Source organism: Leptodactylus fuscus, chromosome 4 (assembly GCF_031893055.1).
Source record: "Leptodactylus fuscus isolate aLepFus1 chromosome 4, aLepFus1.hap2, whole genome shotgun sequence".
NCBI classification, from domain to species: Eukaryota; Metazoa; Chordata; class Amphibia; order Anura; family Leptodactylidae; genus Leptodactylus; species Leptodactylus fuscus.
The window spans coordinates 69,726,572-69,744,378 of NC_134268.1; the positions used below are offsets into that span (position 1 = coordinate 69,726,572).

A 17,807-nucleotide genomic window follows, 5' to 3' on the forward strand; every position below is an offset into this window, starting at 1 on the left:
AGGGTATGTTCAAAGAGAGTAAATTGGCGCTGAATGTAACGCTGGTAGGTGTGGAATTTGGACAAGCAGAAAATTTTGCTTCAAATTTCTGAAGTTGAATTTTAAGCTAGGAAAACTTCCTCTGTATGACCAATCCCTTACAGTCAAATTACTTAACTCTCAAATACTATTTTTCATATTCAAGCACATCTCTAGTTGTAAACATCTTTTCATAAATGAATAGTACAGGTGAAAAGAAGAAACGGTACTATTCTGTTATCGGGCCAGCAGCAGCGCAGTTCAGCATCAGCATTGGGACAGCAGCGGTGAGCAATTCAGTTCAGCAGCGGGAATCACAATTACATCCGAGGACTGCTGGCCCAATGCTTGTGCCCAGTAGCCAGTACATCGATAACCCCCCCCCCCCACATACTCCTCCTCCCAGTGCTGGCCCCCACAGCTCTCCTTACATCTGCCCCGTACCCTCTCCCCTTAATAGGCCTCAACGTAAATCCTGAGCAACGAACGCTACTAGTCGCCGGATGCTGCAGGAAATTTTGTCCACCTGGCTTGCCGTAGCTCCCCATTCCTATGGTCGGCATTGGCACGTCCCTTGTCAGGGCCTGGATTGAGCCCCAGTGTCTTTCCTTCCAGTCTCGGTAGCAGGGAGAGGGTACGGGGCAGATGTAAGGAGAGCTGGAGAGCCGCAGTACATTGTACAGGATATTGAATGGTGTCATTACAAAATACAATTTGTCCCATATTTGTGATTATGGTTCTTGGAAGGTGGGGAGGAAAAACTGAAGACCAAGCCAATTTTATTTTTTGCGCATGTAAGGGGTTGTTCAGGCAAAATTTTATAAGCTAAGTAGGCTGAGAGCAGTAAAAAAATAAATAAATCTTATTCACTTTTTGCTGGTGCTCCAGCGGAAGGCCACCTCAGTGAAGGGCATGTGACGTTACTACCAGTGACATTCCGAGGTCTCTTCTTGAGGCTGCTGATCGCATAACCACTGAGGCCAATCAGCGGCTTAAGCAGAAGGGATCCAGGATGTCACAGCCATCTAGCATCTAGTTTTACTTTGAGAAGATAGGCCAGCGAAAGGACCAGGCTGCCCTGGGAGGACTCTGAAGCACCGGGGAAAGGAGAGTATGATTTTTTTTTTCCTTACAACTCACTTGGTCTATTTAAAAATAAAATAAAATTGCCTGGACAGCCTCTATAAGAAGTTAAACCAATGACAAAGCTTAAACTCTTACAACCCAGACTTGTAATATTCTGCCTTAATTCTAGATCTTATTGCTGATCAGTGGAGGTCAGATCACTGGGATTCCCACCGATCACCCTGGTTTTGTACAGAGTGACAGGATGAGCATCATGTGCTGCTCCATTCATTTGAAGTGAACTGCTGGAGACAGTCGAGTGCTGCCAGTCCAACGCTTCCATTGAAATTAATCGGAGCAGTGTCTGCTGCTGCCCAGCAGAGCATGCCAGTTCTCATTAAAGGTGGTGAGATTCAGCGGTTGGACTACACCAGCAAGTTACTCACTTTCGTTTTGATTTGGTTTGTTTTACCAGAAAACTCCTTTAACCCCTTCCCGCCGATGGCATTTTTTGATTTTCGTTTTTCGTTTTTGACTCCCCTCCTTCTAAACCCCATAACTTTTTTATTTCTCCGCTCCCAGAGTCATATGAGGTCTTAATTTTTGCGGGACAATTTTTTCTTCATGATGCCACCATTAATTATTCTATATAATGTACTGGGAAGCAGGAAAAAAATTCAGAATGGGGTGGATTTGAAGAAAAAATGCATTTCTGCGACTTTCTTACGGGCTTTGGTTTTACGGCGTTCACTGTGCAGCCAAAATGACCTGTCCCCTATATTCTGTGTTTCGGTACGGTTCCAGGGATACCAAATTTATATGGTTTTATTTACATTTTGACCCCTAAAAAAAATTCCAAAACGGTGTTAAAATTTTTTTTTTCTAAAAGTCGCCATATTCCGACGGCCGTAACTTTTTTATACATAGGTGTACGGGGATGCATAGGGCGTCTTTTTTTGCGGGGCCGGGTGTACTTTTTAGTTCTACCATTTTCGGGAAATGTTATTGCTTTGATCACTTTTTATTCAAATTTTTATCAGAATTAAAACAGTGAAAAAACGGCGGTTTGGCACTTTTGACTATTTTTCCTGCTACGGCGTTTACCGAACAGGAAAAATATTTTTATAGATTTGTAGAGCGGGCGATTTCGGACGCGGGGATACCTAACATGTATATGTTTCACAGTTTTTAACTACTTTTATATTTGTTCTAGGGAAAGGGGGGTGATTTGAACTTTTAATACTTTTTATATTTTTTTATATTTTTTTTTTATATTTTTTTTTTGCATTTATTAGACCCCCTAGGGGTGTTGAACCCCAGGGGGTCTGATCACTAATGCAATGCATTACAATGCTAATGCATTGCAATGCATTGCAAAAAATCATCATCTCTTTTGCAGGCTGTATACACCAGCCTGCAAAAGAGAGGATTTGCAGACCGGCTGGGAGCCTTTAACAAGGCTCCCGGCTGTCATGGCAACGGGGGGTCGGCCCTGGAGCATGCTCCAGGAGCCGGCGATCCCTGCCAAAATGGCGGCGCCCATGCGCCGCCGGGAAAATGGCGCCTCCGGCGCCTTTAACAGCAGCGCCGGAGGGGTTAATGCCTCCGATCGGTCCGGGGACCGATCGGAGGCATGGGAGCCGGTTGTCTACTGCTTAAAGCAGTAGACACCCGGCGGCTATGACGGCCGCCCGGCTCCCGGGCGGTCGCCATAGTTACAGACCCGACACGCGCCGTACTATTACGGCGCATGTCGGGAACATATTCTCTCAGCCAGACATGGTGGGAGTGGGCTGTGCTGCACAACTTTCACAAAACCCCAATTATGGAAACAGTATAGCATTGCTACTACTCTCTGTTTAGCATAAAGTACAGGGTAGAGGAAGCAATTTTTTTTATAATTAACTTGGCTATTCCTGAAAAGAAAAATACAACAAACCCTGAAAATAATCTCCTTTTTTTTTTTTCACGACTGTGATCAAAGGGTAAGAGGCGTTCTGATTTATTAGAGACAATGCTTCAAATTGGAAACTGAATACTTACGAAAATTTGTTTCTTTCAGTTCTATTCTATTTGTTGTTGAGATAAGAAACTTTTCACTTGCTCTGATGCCAAAGACCTAGTAATGAAAAAAAAAAAATAAATTAATTCTTACTACACCAATGAAGCTCTAAGGGTATGTTCACATGGAGATTTTTGCAACCTGAAAAAAAAATTGATGAAAATTAGGATTTTATTTTTTACATAATGCGGTTTTTGGTAAGTTTTCTTTGTTGTGTTATTTTTTTTTTTTTTGCTCCAGTACACTGTGTGGACCTGTAAACTTCACTTAAAACAAACAAAAAACACTAGCAGTTATTGATGAGGTTATTGCATCAAAAACCACTTCACTCTTTTTTCCCACCTCCCATTGATTTCAATGGATTTTTGAAGGCGGACTCTGCCTAAGATAGGTCAAGTAGATTTTTTTTCTTCTAGTAAAAAAAACAAAACAAAAAAAAAACAAACAAACAGCCAATGAAATGAATAGGAAGCGTTTTTGAGGTGGATTCTACCTCAAAATCAGCCTGCAAAAAGCTCTGTGTGAACATACCCTACAGAACAATCAGATTACTTTCAGAAATGCATCTTTTATTTGCACATGTTGCTTAAAGGGGTTCTCCCACCTCAGCCTTTCAGCCAGGCTGTATTCAGTGTCTGCTTTTCACTTCCAGTATTTCTCTCCCTCCCCCCTGCTGAATGGGACAAACAACACTTCTGCAGGTCAGATAATCTGCAGATTCTTGTATACAATGGACTCAGTGTTATCTGTGTGTTTGTATAGACAGGTAACGGACTTGGCTTTATCAGCAAAGTGCAATTATCTGAAGGGATTGTCCTGCACTGAGTAAGTGACATCACTTGTCCTATCTCCCAGGTCCATGGTTATACCAACACCGTGTAAACAATTAGAGAAATTAATTCACATACCAGGCAAACAAAGCAGAATTTCTAAAGCAATATATTTAGAAAAAGGCTTCAATTTACATAAGCAACCAGGATAGATAGGGTCCTTGAGATGGGACAACCCCTTTAAAGTCAAGCAAGTTCTAAAACCAATGAAAGAATATCTTCACACTACAATTATTAATATCCATTGCAGTAATCCATCATAGGATGATAGCAATGGGCATTAATGGAAGAGTAACTGACACTGACTGAACCTCCTACTGTCTGTATCCATTACAATAGACTCTAAAGCAAACAATGTGATGAATGCTGTCTTTTGTTACGTTTGTTTACTTTTGTTTGTGCAAGCAAGACATTTTCTTCCATCTGAAAAGTAAACAACATGAAGCAAGAAAGCTATTATTATGCGAATTGTTTTTAAAAACTAGAGTGAATACAGATCAACACCCAAAGGAGGGGGCTCCGTCTACATCTGTTACTTAACATCTGTTGCTCTCATCCTATAACAGATAAGAGCAACAGACATTACATAACTGTTGCATTAACCTTAAAGCGGTTGTCCGAGTTTATTTATTTAACACCCAGCGCTATCAGACACTTTCTGGCGCCTATCCTGTAAACAAAATGGGTCTGGAAGCAAAAAAACTCAATTTGTTGTTTAGCTATATAGTGAATGGGTATCTTAAGTATAGGCCATAAAAAAGCCAGGACAACACCTTTAAGGCTGAGGTCCCATATTGCAGAAATGCAGCTTTTTTGTTGCAGATTTTGTTGCGTTTTTTTGAGCCAAAGTCAAGAATGGCTACAAAAGGAATGGGAAATATATAGGGCGCTCTTATACTTCTCCCTTCTGCTCAATCCACTCCTGACTTTGGCTCTAAAAACCACAGCAAAATCTGCAACAAAAAAATCTGTGTTTCCGCAATGTGGGGCTTTAGCCTAACACTGCTGCTATTATTCTTACTAGAAATGTAACTCAACAGTCGGCAGTGCGTCACTACCCATACAGTGTTCAATCAGTGCCAGACTTTGAAGCAAACCCTCTTGACAACGGTAAAGGTAACACCAAGACGGTAACATGTTCATAAATTTTCTAGCATATTGTAGAAGAACTGCACAAAACAATGAAAAAAGATGCTCCAGAAATGGTATTTAATGGGAGATGCAAGTAAATAAAACAGGCACGTCAGGAGAGGTAACAGGTCCTTTTCAGGCTGAGGTCCCATATGCAAAATGCAACTAAAAATCTTTTTAGTTTTTTGAAATGCAGCTTTTCCGCAGTTCTTTTTTTCTCTCTTTCTTTTTTTTTTGCAATATGTGAATGATATTAATGAAATCTTATTCACTTTACTGATACTGTAAAATGCAGTGTTTTTTTTCTGTTTCTGCAAAGTGGGATCTGATGTTGGGTTCACATTTGTGCTCATTCCGTTGAGTGACCCAAGCAACAGAGAGCCAGGCAGGTAAAACAGTGTTTTAAGGGGGAGTTCACACGATGTAACGTGCAGCGTGATGTGGCACGTATACGGCGTGTGAGAGTTTGCGCGTCGTAAAAGCTCCCATAGATTTCAATGGGAGCTAGGATCGTATACGCCGCGTTATTTTGCGGCTGTGATTTTGCGGCCGCAAAATAACGCGGCGTATACGATCCTAACTCCCACTGAAATCAATGGGAGCTTTTACGGCGCACAAACTCTCACACGCCGTATACGTGCCACATCACGCTGTACGTTACATCGCATGAACTCCCCCTAACGCGGACACCAAAGGGCCCCATTGAATATAATGGAGTCCCATCGTTTTCATACTGAAATTGGCGGAGAGAAAAGTCCTTCGTGCAGGACTTCTCTCTCCACTGATTTTGGTGGTTTCTGCAATGCCGATGTGAGCTTTAGGTTTAAAGAGGACCTTTCAAGCCATCGGGCACATGCGGTGTAATACACCGCTAGAAAGCAGAGAGTTCGTCAGTCGGTTTTCCTGGTATATCTCCCAGCGGAGGAAATATAGGTGCCGTTAGCTTTGGTACCAATCTCACCCCACTGTCAGGACATTCCCCATAGCTCAGCATCATCTGTGGTCTGTGAGTAATGCCCCACCCGGACTGTACTCTTACATAGACTTGTACTGGGAAGTTGGGGGGGGGGGGGGGGTCGTTCCTCACAGCTCAGTGTCTTCAACGGGCAGTAAAAAAAAAAAAAAAAGCTCCTCTGACAGTAAAAAGTTGCGTTACAGTACTATCAGGAGGGCCGTTCCTTGCAGCCCAGGAATGACGCTGAGCTATGAGGAACGCCCTTCTGACAGTGGGGAGAGATCGGTGCTGAGACTAACAGCACCGATATATCTCCTCCACCAGGGCAGATACCAGGAAAACCAACAGTGTGTTGTATTCAGCGCCCTGTCCGCTTTCTAGTGGTATATAAAACCGCACTTTCCCAAAGACATGAAAGGTCCTGTTTAAGAAACCAGGAATAAAGTAGGAGGCTAGAACTGTTAGAAACTCTCAATAGCAGAGTGGTAATGTCTGGGTAGTGTGTAAATACACGAGCCTATGCTAGATCCGTTTACACATGGCTTATACGACCTGCAACTTTTCTGAATGTTACTGCAATATTCCATTCTGCAGCATGTAGATGAGATTTGCTAAAATCACATTTACATGGTTGGCACTGTAATTTGCTGCAGACTTTCTATGTACAGAATTGTATAGAAAAGTGGCAACAAAATACATTAGATAAGCAGACAGCCTCACAGACTAACCTTGAAAAGACTGTTTAGACAACAAGCGTCTGAAATCACGAAATCTCTAGTGTATGTAGTGAGGCTACGAAAGTCAAACCCACTGATGAATTTCCATCCGGGAAAAGCTAAGAGTGCAAAAAACAACTAAAATTGGGGGTTTTGGGGGGTTTTGCAGCAAACCAGCAAAGATCAGTAAAAAATTGGCAAGCTGTAGGTTTGAAGCCTAAAGTGCAGATCGCTTTACACTACGGATTTTAGTTGCAGCATGTGGATGAGAAATGGTCCATGGCAACTTTGGTTGCAATTTCCATCGTGCAGAAAAAAAACTAAAGTTGGCAGGTTATCCTATGACCTAGTCACATTGGAACCTCTAGGGTGCAGCAACAGGCACAAAAAAACTCAAAAAAAAAAAAAAAAATCCTAGAAGTTGCAATGTGACAATTCCCCAACATCAGTGAGAGATTTGCAGGGCAATCTAGGGAACTGTGGTTGCGTGATAGGCGTTACAAGGTCGCTGTGTAGTCCAAGCCTAAACCCATCCACATGCTGCTACCATACTTCGCACGGGATTAGTTGCCAGCAACTTCATGGTGACTATCACACTGCATTACTTCCATCTATCTCCTTGGACTGGGTTTACATGATGCAGCTGTACTAAGGTGGAACCAGAACGTGGCTGCCTGACACTGTGTGCTGACATGGAGATCACTGTAATTTCAACATAAGTGTATCTTAAAAAGATAAACTCTAATGCCCCAAACTGTAGAAGTGCAGCGTTTTATAGTACCAGCAAAGTGAATGGGATTTAATTTAAAGAGAACCTTTCATCACCTCCACAAACTCGAGTTATTAGTGTCTGTTAATAAGTGCCGCTCCACTCATCCAAACATAATTGGAGTTTTTTTTTTCTCTAGTCCCCACCATTCCTGAGCAATTAATGCTGTTAATTATGACACCTGCTACTGCATATGCTATTTAGGCTCTGTACTATGTGTAGTCTCAGGCCTGTGGACTCCCCGACCGGATTACCAAATGGAGATGTGAACCAAGGGTAAGGCAGAGGTGTGATTCAGAGCTCCAATCAGAGGTAGCCAGTGTTAGAGCTCAGAATTGCACCCCTTGTCTGTTCATGCCTGACAGTACAGACTCTATACAGGATATCAGGCACCAAAACGAATTACACTTAGGGTAGCAGCACAGAACCAAGTTTCATCTGTGAAACTCAATCTGTGTGTTAACCAGATTGACCGGCTTGAAATTCATGTTGGGAGTGGAACTCCTAACAGTATAGTTATCTATGACACTAGGAGTTCCTGCCTCCCAGGAACATACTGTACTCTGATTGGTACAGGACAGTATATTGGAGTCCGACTCCCAGCATGAAGTTCAAGCCAGTAAATCTGGCTAACACACGGATCGAGTTTCACGGATGAAACACGGTCGTGTTCGGCTACTCTTAGACAAAGAAATTGTGTGAAGAGCTTAAAGAGGACCTTTCATGAGTTGGAGCACAAGCGGTTTCATATATTGCTGGAAAGCCAACAGTGCGCTGAATTCAGCGCACTGTCGGTTTTCACGATCTGTGCCCCCAGTGCCGGTACTGGAGCTCTACACTGTCAGAAGGGCGTTCCTGACAGTCAAGTCAGAAACGCCCTTCTTCACAGCAGCGCCTATAGCCTGTAGTAGGGAAAAAGGGAAAATCACAGCTACCAGAAACAGTCCAAAATGCAATTTAAGATTATATGGAAATCAAAAAGTTCAGTAGATTATGATTAAATTACTGACCCAGACGTTTGTCTCCCAACTGAAGGACTAAGCACACGGACTTGTCATTCCACCGCCAAGGAACGTATAGATGCAAATGATGGTGCGGTTAAAACTGGAGTCCAGCGCATCCTTGTTGAATAAAAACGCTTCTTCCATTATTGGTTTGCAAAAAACTCTAAAATGTAGCAATCACAGACACAGGATGGTATAGCATAGTGTGGTAGATCCAAACCACACTACACTATACCATCCTGTGTCTGCGATTGCTACATTTTAGAGTTTTTTGCAAACCAATAAAGGAAGAAACGTTTTTAGGGGGCGTTCACACTACCGTCGGTGTCCGACAGGTAGTGTCCGCTGCTAATGTCCGTTCAAAATCTTGCATGGACATTAGGAGCGGACACTAGCTGTGTCCGTGACATTTTTCATTCATTTAAATGGCGATCGGGTGCGTTGTTTTACACTCCGTGCTTGTCCTTAACTGTCTGTTCCTAAAGATGTCTGACTTTTCAAGCGGACAGAAAAAACCTACGTTGGGTTTTGCTGTCCGCTTGAAAAGTCGGACATCTTTAGGAACGGGCACTTAAGGACAGGCACGGAGTGTAAAACAACGCACCCGATCGCCATTTAAATGAATGAAAAATGTCACGGACACAGCTAGTGTCCGCTGCTAATGTCCGTGCAAGATATTGAACGGACATTAGCAGCAGACACTAGCTGTCGGACAATGACGGTAGTGTGAACGCTCCCTTATTCAACAAGGATGCGCTGGACTCCAGTTTTTACTGCACCATCATTTACCTCCACTCCTGACAGTACTCATCTATGGACGAGCACTATCAGGAGGAAGGCATTCCACGCCGCTCTCACAGTACAGCGCTATAGGCGCTGCTGTGAAGAAGGGCGTTCCTGACTGACTGTCAGGCTGACGGTGAAGAACTACGGTACCAGGACCTGTTTTTGAAAATCACTGCATGTTAATTTTACCTGTAGAATTGTGATTTCCTTATATATTTAATAGGGGTAGAGAAATTGCAGTAAAAACGCTGCAGAAAAAAAAAAATAAAGGTCTTTTGCTAGGTTCACACTAGCACTGGACTACTGAGGACAATGGAGAAAAAAAGTCCTCCAGGCAGGACTTTTCGCTCTGCTGATTTTCATTCATATTTCACAATGGGGAGGCTACATTGCAGATGTGAACCCTGCCTAAGGCCCCATGTTACAGAAACGCAGCAGAGCGAAAACCCTGCATGTTACAGTACAAGCAAAGTGAATGAGAGTCACACATTGCAGAAAAGCTCCTTCATGAAAAATCATGCATGTTAATTTTAACTTGAGAATCGTGAGAGGTCTCTCTCTATATTTAATACAAGGAATATTTATTAAACATGAAATGTATTATATGTCAGTGACTTGCCTGCAGAATGCCATCATTATTGCCATAACAAGTGGCATTTTGTGGGCACCATACTCTATCCCCAGGACATGGCACGTGCTCCTGTATATAAACACTGCCATGTACACGGCACATACAAAGGGATGACAGCTATATAGTCCTATATACAGTGCCAGGACGACTACCTGCCTTCTTCTGTGGAAATGTCTCCCCTCACCCCCTGAGAACAAAGACCCCGGTACACACCTCACAGATGTCGGCACGAAACTCCTGATATCCCCCTCGAACCTGCAGACTCTTCTCCTCACAGGAAGACTGCTGGAAGCGGCGGTCATATAGGATGGCAGACAGAGGGTGACTGGTGCCTTCGCCATTGTGCTGCCCCTCAAGGCTGACCTGCACCGCGGCCATCTCTCTGAATGTAATATAAGGTCACCAATGGCTCGGTCACCGACTGTCGCACGGTAGAATTACAGAAGTCCTCTTTCTTGTACAATCCCCGGGCACTAGGTTCAAACATGGGCCCGTGACGTCACATCCGTCTGCAAGAATTTCCGAGTGTGACAGAGAAGTGTGGTGATGTGTACGCGCCTGAGGGCAGCTAGTGTCGTGCTGAGGGGAGCTGAAGAGCGGCGGGAAATCTCCACATCTGCCTCATGTACGACTGTACTGTGGAGAGAGCCGACTGACCAATCACATCACTGCTTTCATCTTCCCTCACGCACGAACATGAAGCGATTGGGGCACAAGAAATCCATTTTTGTTTCCCATATGCTCCTATTTTGGTCCAAGCATTCACCTATACATGTTATGTGTCTCTATTTGCATAGCTGTATAAGGGTTTGTTATAGTGTGAGACAAGTTGTAGTTTTGAATGGGATATGTAAAATGTAATTAATAAATTTTAACCGGTTAAGGACCAGGCCCAAAAGTATGTTAAAAGACCAGGCCTCTTTTTTCAAAACTGACATGTGCCACTTTAAATGGCAATAACTTTGAGACGCTTTAACTTACACAAGTGATTTTGAGATTGTTTTTTTCGTAACACATTATACTTCATGTTAGTGGTAAACACTAATCAATATTTTTGTATTTATTTATAAAAAAAAAAAACTAGGAAATTTGATGCAAATTTAAAAAAAATTGCAATTTTCAAAATGTGAAATTCTCTACTTTTCAGGCAGATAGTCATACCATCCAAATACATGAATAAATATTATCTCCCATATCTCTGCTTTATATCGGCATCATCTTTTGATTGTCTTTTAATTTATTTTGGACGTCACAAGGCTTACAAGTGTAAGGCTCCATTCACACGGAGTAATGTCTGGCGTTTTTTGTGCTTATTTTGTGCTTATTTTTACAGCCGTAAAAAGACTTTTCCGTTGAGTTCTATAGTAAAATACGTCCATAAAAGAACGGACGCAAAAAAACGGACGTATTTTTCTATAGAACTCAATGGAAACGTCTTTTTACAGAATGGAAGGAGCGCTATTTTGCTTTTGGATGGCAGATTTTGCTGGAATTATTTTTAGGTGCCATGTCGCATTAGCAGAGCCCCTAGAGTACCAATACAGTGGAAACCCCCTAAAAGTGACCCCATTTGGGAAACTAAACCCCCCACAGAATATATCAAAGGGTAGAGTGAGCATTTTGACCCGACAGTTGTTTCACAGATTTTATTAACATTGGGCCATGAAAATGAAAAATTACTTTTTTTCCAATAAACTGTCAATTTAGCCCCAAATTTTTAATTTTCACAAGAGGATAAAGGAGAAAAAGCTCCTTAAAGTTTGTTACACAATTTCTCCTGAACACAGAAATGCCCCATATGTGGCCATAATCTGCTGTATGGGAACATGGCGGGGCTCAGAATGGAAAGAGCGCTATTTGGCTTTTGAAGGGCAGATTTTGCTGGAATATTTTTCAGGTCCCATGTCGCATTTGCAGAGCCCCTAAGGTACCAATACAGTGGAAACCCCCTAAAAGTGACCCCATTTTGGAAACTACACCTCTCATAGAATTTATCTAGGGGTAGAGTGAGTATTTTGGCCTCACAGGTGTTTCACAGATTTTATTAACATTGGGACATGAAAATGAAAAATTACTTTTTTTCCAAATAAATCGTCCATTTAGCGCCATAGTTTTAATTATGTAAATAGTTTAAGAATTTAAAGCCCCCCACAGTTTGTTACACAATTTCTTCTGAACACGACAATACCCCATATGTGGCCAAAATCTGCTGTATGGGTACATAGTGGGGCTCAGAATGGAAAGAGCGCTATTTGGATTTTGGAGGGCAGATGTTGCTGGAATAGTTTTCAGGTGCCATGTCGCATTTGCTGAACCCCTAAAGTACCAATACAATGGAAACCCCTCAAAAGTGACCCCATTTTAGAAACTACACCTGTCAATGAATGTATCAAGGGGTATTATCATTTTGAGCCTAAAATGCTTCCCAAAAATTAATGTACAAAATGAAAATTTAAATTTTTAAAAATATGCCATTTCGGTGCCCAATACGTTGCACCCACTTTGTGTTGTCAGAGACCTGCACTCCTAGAACTATTAAGTGGGCCATCCCGAGGGTCAAAAAATTATATATGTGGGTGTAAACTGCTGCTTGGGCACACAGCAGGGCTCAGAAGGGAAGGACCACTGTGCGTTTTAGCTTTTGGAGTACAGATTTAGAGGGACCCTCTGGGCACCATGTTGTTTTTGCAGAGCCCTGGAGGTGCCAGTAAACTGGAATTCACCAAGAAGTGGCCCCATTTTGTAGGGACAATTTTAGGGTCTCTGCAAATGTGACATGGTGTCCAAAAACGAAGAATCTAAATCTGCACTCCAAAAGCACATATTGCTCCTTCACATCTGCGCCCTGCTGGGTACCCAAATAGCAGTGTATGCCATCATGTATGACACTGGTGTACCCCGGATAACGTACTTAATGCCATATGTGGGTAGAAATGGCTGTTTGGGCACAGCTGGGGACAGAAGGGAAGGTGTGCTATTTTGGTTTTTGGAGCACAGTTTGGTTTTTGGACGTCATGCCACTTTTGCAAAGCCCCTGAATTGTCAATAAAGTGGAATCCGCAGACATGTCACCCTATTTTGGACACTACCCCACTCATGGGATTTATCAAGTGGTGTAGCGAGAATTTTTAACCCTTGAGTGTTGCATTTATTTAGTTTCCAGAAATGAAATCGCAACTGATGGAGAAGTTAAAGGGGTTGGCCTATCACAAGGATCCTATCTATAGTGCTTGTTAATGTGAATGTAAGACTTTTCCTAAATACATTGCTTCAGCAAAACTGCTTTGTTTGGCCGCAATATCACTTTATTAATTTTTTTGTGGCCACAGCCCTGACCTAGCTGCTCCTGAGTCAAGTGATGTGTCTGCCTGCTCTCAGGGGGGAGAGAGGAGGGGCTAAGTGCACGGGAGCGAGCCTGGAGGGGGGGGGGGGGGTAGTTTACCCTTTGGGGGAAGGGGCCGCCAATGCAGGGTTAGACGCCGGCACAGGTGTAGCCAGCAAACATCGCTATGCTTCTGCCCTGCATGAAGCAAGCAGCGGAAGAAGCGATGCTGCTATTCCGGGGGGGGGGGAGCGGAGGAGCGGAATAATAACATCGCTTCTGCCGCTGCTGGCTTCATGCAGGGCAGAAGCATAGCGATGTTTGCTGGCTACACCTGTGCCGGCGTCTAACACTCCCCAGCATCCGCTGTAATAGAGAAGCAGATGCTGGGGACTACGCCGGCACAGGTGAAGCTAGCAACATCGCTATGCTTCTGCCCTGCATGAAGCCAGCAGCGGCAGAAGCGATGTTGTTATTCCGCTCCGGGGTCACATATGCAAAGCCAAGCGGCGAGATGCCGCCGGCCCTGCGTGCACGCATTGTGAAGGCTAGATGGTCTATGAGCGCACACGCAGGGCCAGCGGCATCTCGCCGTTTGGCTTTGCATATGAGACCCCGTCCACCAATGACGAAACAAAGCCGGAAGACAGAAGATTTTGCAACAACGAAGACTGGTGAGTATGCGATGTGGGACAACCCCTTTAAAAATGAAAATTTTACAGAGATTTGCCATTTCAGTGTGCAACATGTTGTGCCCGACTTATGTCAGCAGAGACACTCCAAAAACTGTTAAGCGGGTATCCTGGGCACAACAGCTTTTAGAGCGTTCCTCTCTGATACAAGGTGGACACAACATATTACGCACTGAAAGGACGTATTCCTGGAAAAATGGTCATTTTCACCTCTTACAATCAGCTTCGTATTCATTTATGGATAATAAGTTATAGCAACACTTGGGGGTTAAAAATGCTCTCTGTACCCCTGGATAAATCCTTCAGGAGTGTAGTTTCCAAAATAACGTTTCATATCAGGGGATTCCACTTTACTGGCGCTTCAGCTCTGCAAAAGTGTCATGGCATCCAAAAACCAAACCGTCTGTGCTCCAAAAACCAAATGACCCTTCTTCCCTTCTGTGTCCGGCTGTGCCCTAATATCAGTTTACACCCACATATGACATTACGTCCGTTATCCTGGGTACACCTGTGTCATACATGTGGCATAAAATGCAGTTTGGGCACAGCAGGGCGCAGAAGGGAAGGAGCGCTATGCGGCTTTTCGAGTACAGATTCAGATGTTTGGTATCTGGACGCCATGTCATGTTTGTAGAGCCTGTAAGGTACCAGAAAAGTGGATTCCATGGGGTACCAGGAGTGGCCCCATTTTGAAAACTGCACCCCTCAAAGAATTTATCAGGGGGCGTAGTGAGTATTAGTATCCCAGACGTGACTGCACAACGGATGGCGAAGAGGGAATATGTAAGCTGTGCGGAGAACATTGCAAACACCAAATTCCCTACTATGTCCCAGTAGCTCCTATGTTTGGGGGAGTCACTCTGGGGGTCACTTTGGAGGTCACTTCTGGTGTCTTTTCCCTCATAAGCTGTAAATCTGGGGAGTCCCCTGATATTTGCTCGCACAGCTTATACCCTATGTGCCGCAGCCAGTTGTGTTCTAATAATTTGGCGATTTTTGCGGACTTTTGTCTTCACATTGTTAGATGCTATATTTTCTTTATTCTTCCGGTGACGTGGCCATATAAGGGCTTGTTCTTTGCAGGATGAGATGCATTTCGTAATGACACCGTTTTGGGGTATCTACAACTTATTGAATACACTTTATTAACCCTTTTTTGCTGGATTTAAAAAAAAAAATCAATCCTGGCATTGAGTTTTACTTTTTTAATTTTATACCATGCAGCGTACAGTATAAGTAACATGTTACCTGTATTCTGCAGGTCGGTACGATTACGGTGATACCTCATTTATAGTATTTTTTAATGTGTTACTAGTTCTGCAGAGGAAAAACACATTTGGGGACATAAATCAATGTTTTTTGCATCGCCATCTTCTAAGAGGCGTAACATTTTTATTTTTCGGTTGACAGTGTTGGTTGAGGGCTTATTTTTTGTGGGACAACCTGCGCTTTTTATTGGTCCTATTGTCAGGTGCATATGACTTTTTGATCACTTTTTATAGTATATTTTGTATGGTGAGATGGCGAAAAATCATTACTTCCGGCGAGTTTTTTCCGTTTTTTTTTTTTACGGCGTTCGCCATGTACATTAAATATTATTTCATTTTTATTGCACAGATTGTTACGGACGCGGCGATACCAAATATGCATTGTTTTTATTACTTTTTAGTTCTTTTTTTTTTATATAATTCATTTTCTATAGAGAGAAAGGGATTTTTGGGCTTTATAACTTTATTAATTTTTTTCATACACTTCATTTTATTTATTTTTTTTTATTATTTTTTACTTTCTCATGTGTCCATTTAGGACACTTCAATCAGCAATATCATGCACGTGTCCCACATGGCATTCCGTAGCAGGATGTCAGGCTGTGCAGACGCAGAGCCTGACATCAGAAGTCCTGGCAGGATCACCAGGTATGTGGGGGCTCCGGTAGTCTGGGGTCACTGGCCAGACCCCAGACTACCTTTTACTGCTATCGGCACCCCCTGATCTCACCGCGGGGGGTGCCGATCTGATTAAATTGTCGGCGGATGCCTTTCGATCGCTGTGATGTTTCACGGCGCGATCGAAAGGGTTAAAACGTCCAGTCGGACTCAGTTCTGACTGGACGTTATTGAGGAAGGGGTTAGGTGTTAGTAACACCTAACCCCTGTCCCCCCCCGCACCCCTCCCCCGCCAAGGAGGTCTCTGAAGACCGGCCGTATTTTTACAATAGGCCGGTCTTTAGGTACCTGGACCGCAGGCCGTAAATTTACGGCCAGCGGTCCTTAACCAGTTAAATAAGGGTTGCCCAGGAAATACAGAACAGGGGCAAGAGGGCCGGGGAAAGTGGAACATTAGGGCTAGTTCACACAGGGCAAGAGGATTATGGCGCTGAATCCACGTCTTAATCCGCCCCCTTGCAATGGAAACGAGCTGTCCTTCCGCCTCGCAGCAGCACCCTCCGGGGTACATCCATTCATTTGAGCCTACTCCGGAGGGGGAAGTTGTGGCAGATGCATTTTTTGCATTGGGCCAAAATCCGCCACTCTGCTCCTCATGTGAACGGGGCCTAAAAAAAATAAAAACTGTTCCGATGCTCCAGTGTGCCCCACCGCGATCCTGAGGCTTGGTCCAACAGTAGTCCTCGCCACACGTAATGTCACAGGTGAAGTATAGGAGTGATGGCCCAGTTCATTTCCTAAGGTTTATGGCCTTAATGGGCACGTGAGGTGAGGACTTCTGCCAGGAAGCCCCCGGGAACAGCAGAACTGGAACGCGGCGGAATGCAGGTTCATTGCGGAAAACTGTATTTCCTGGGCCATTCCTTTCACATGTAAAGAGTATAAGGCCCCGTTCACACGGAAAGCGGATTTTGGTCCTGAGAGTGAGGCAGGAAACCGCATCACAATAGTGGCCCTGCCACGACTGTTGCGGCTTCCGACAGTGACTGCCTCCCCCTCCGAAGTAGGCTCAAATGAATGGGCCTAATCCAGAGGGTGCGAGGCGGATGCTAGGGCTGAATCAGCCGCAGTATCCATCTGAAGAAAGGGCAGCTCACTTTTTTTTGCCGCTCATGAAAAATTCCATCATGAGAACTCCATTATGAGGGGGCTGATTATGATGTGGATTCAGCGTCAAAATCTGCCCCTTCTTGCCCCATGTGAACGAGCCCGTATCCCATAGCATCCAGTCTAGCCCCCTATTGTGGACAGTTTTGGACACCAGTGTACAAGGAAGAAATAATAGAGCTTGAATAAGTGTAAAGCTTGGCAACAATTGTATTAACGAGGAGATGGCAATATATGTCAATATATATATTGACATATTTTGCCATCTTCTCGCTATTTTTCTGGTATAATTATAGACCATTTTTTCTATAACAATTGTATTAAAGCATAACTAAACTTTTTGGACAACTTTTGAATTAGCATTATTTGTGTCATTCATTTTGTAATATACTTTATTATAAAAATTTTGGATTATTTCTGTGAAATCCTGCATTTTTACACTGTCTCTCCCTGAATGTTACTGTGTCCCTGAGTACATGAGGGAAGGGGAGGGTCACCTCAAACAGTTATAGCATTTTTAAAGGCTATGCAAGTATATGTTTAGTTAAAAATGAGTTTTCCCAATGATAGAGCCCCTTTAACAACAGACACTAACAGAACTGTCATAAATCCTTTAAAAATCTCATTGATTCGGGATTTTATTTGTTGTCCGTTAATGTCCATGTATATCAAATCCGTCATATGCACATTATTTTTTGCGGACACGAAAATCCGGGGTGCAGGACTTTGGTACCTGTTCAAAATAATAGACCTTGGATGGATGACAAGCATCC

The 17,807-nt window shown here is 43.4% G+C and overlaps 1 protein-coding gene across 1 annotated transcript in view; it reads right to left on the reverse strand.

Moving 5' to 3' along the window:
• Positions 1 to 10,462, reverse strand: part of SMCHD1 (structural maintenance of chromosomes flexible hinge domain containing 1) — a 100,728-nt gene extending 90,266 nt beyond the window's left edge. The window contains exons 1-2 of the mRNA XM_075270624.1: positions 10,181 to 10,462; positions 3,127 to 3,202 (exon numbers count right to left, since the gene is read on the reverse strand). Coding sequence (XP_075126725.1) covers positions 3,127 to 3,202; positions 10,181 to 10,345 — 241 coding nt within the window. The 5' untranslated portion in view covers positions 10,346 to 10,462. The remainder of the gene's footprint in view (positions 1 to 3,126; positions 3,203 to 10,180) is intronic.
• Between the last annotated feature and the right edge of the window lie 7,345 nt (positions 10,463 to 17,807).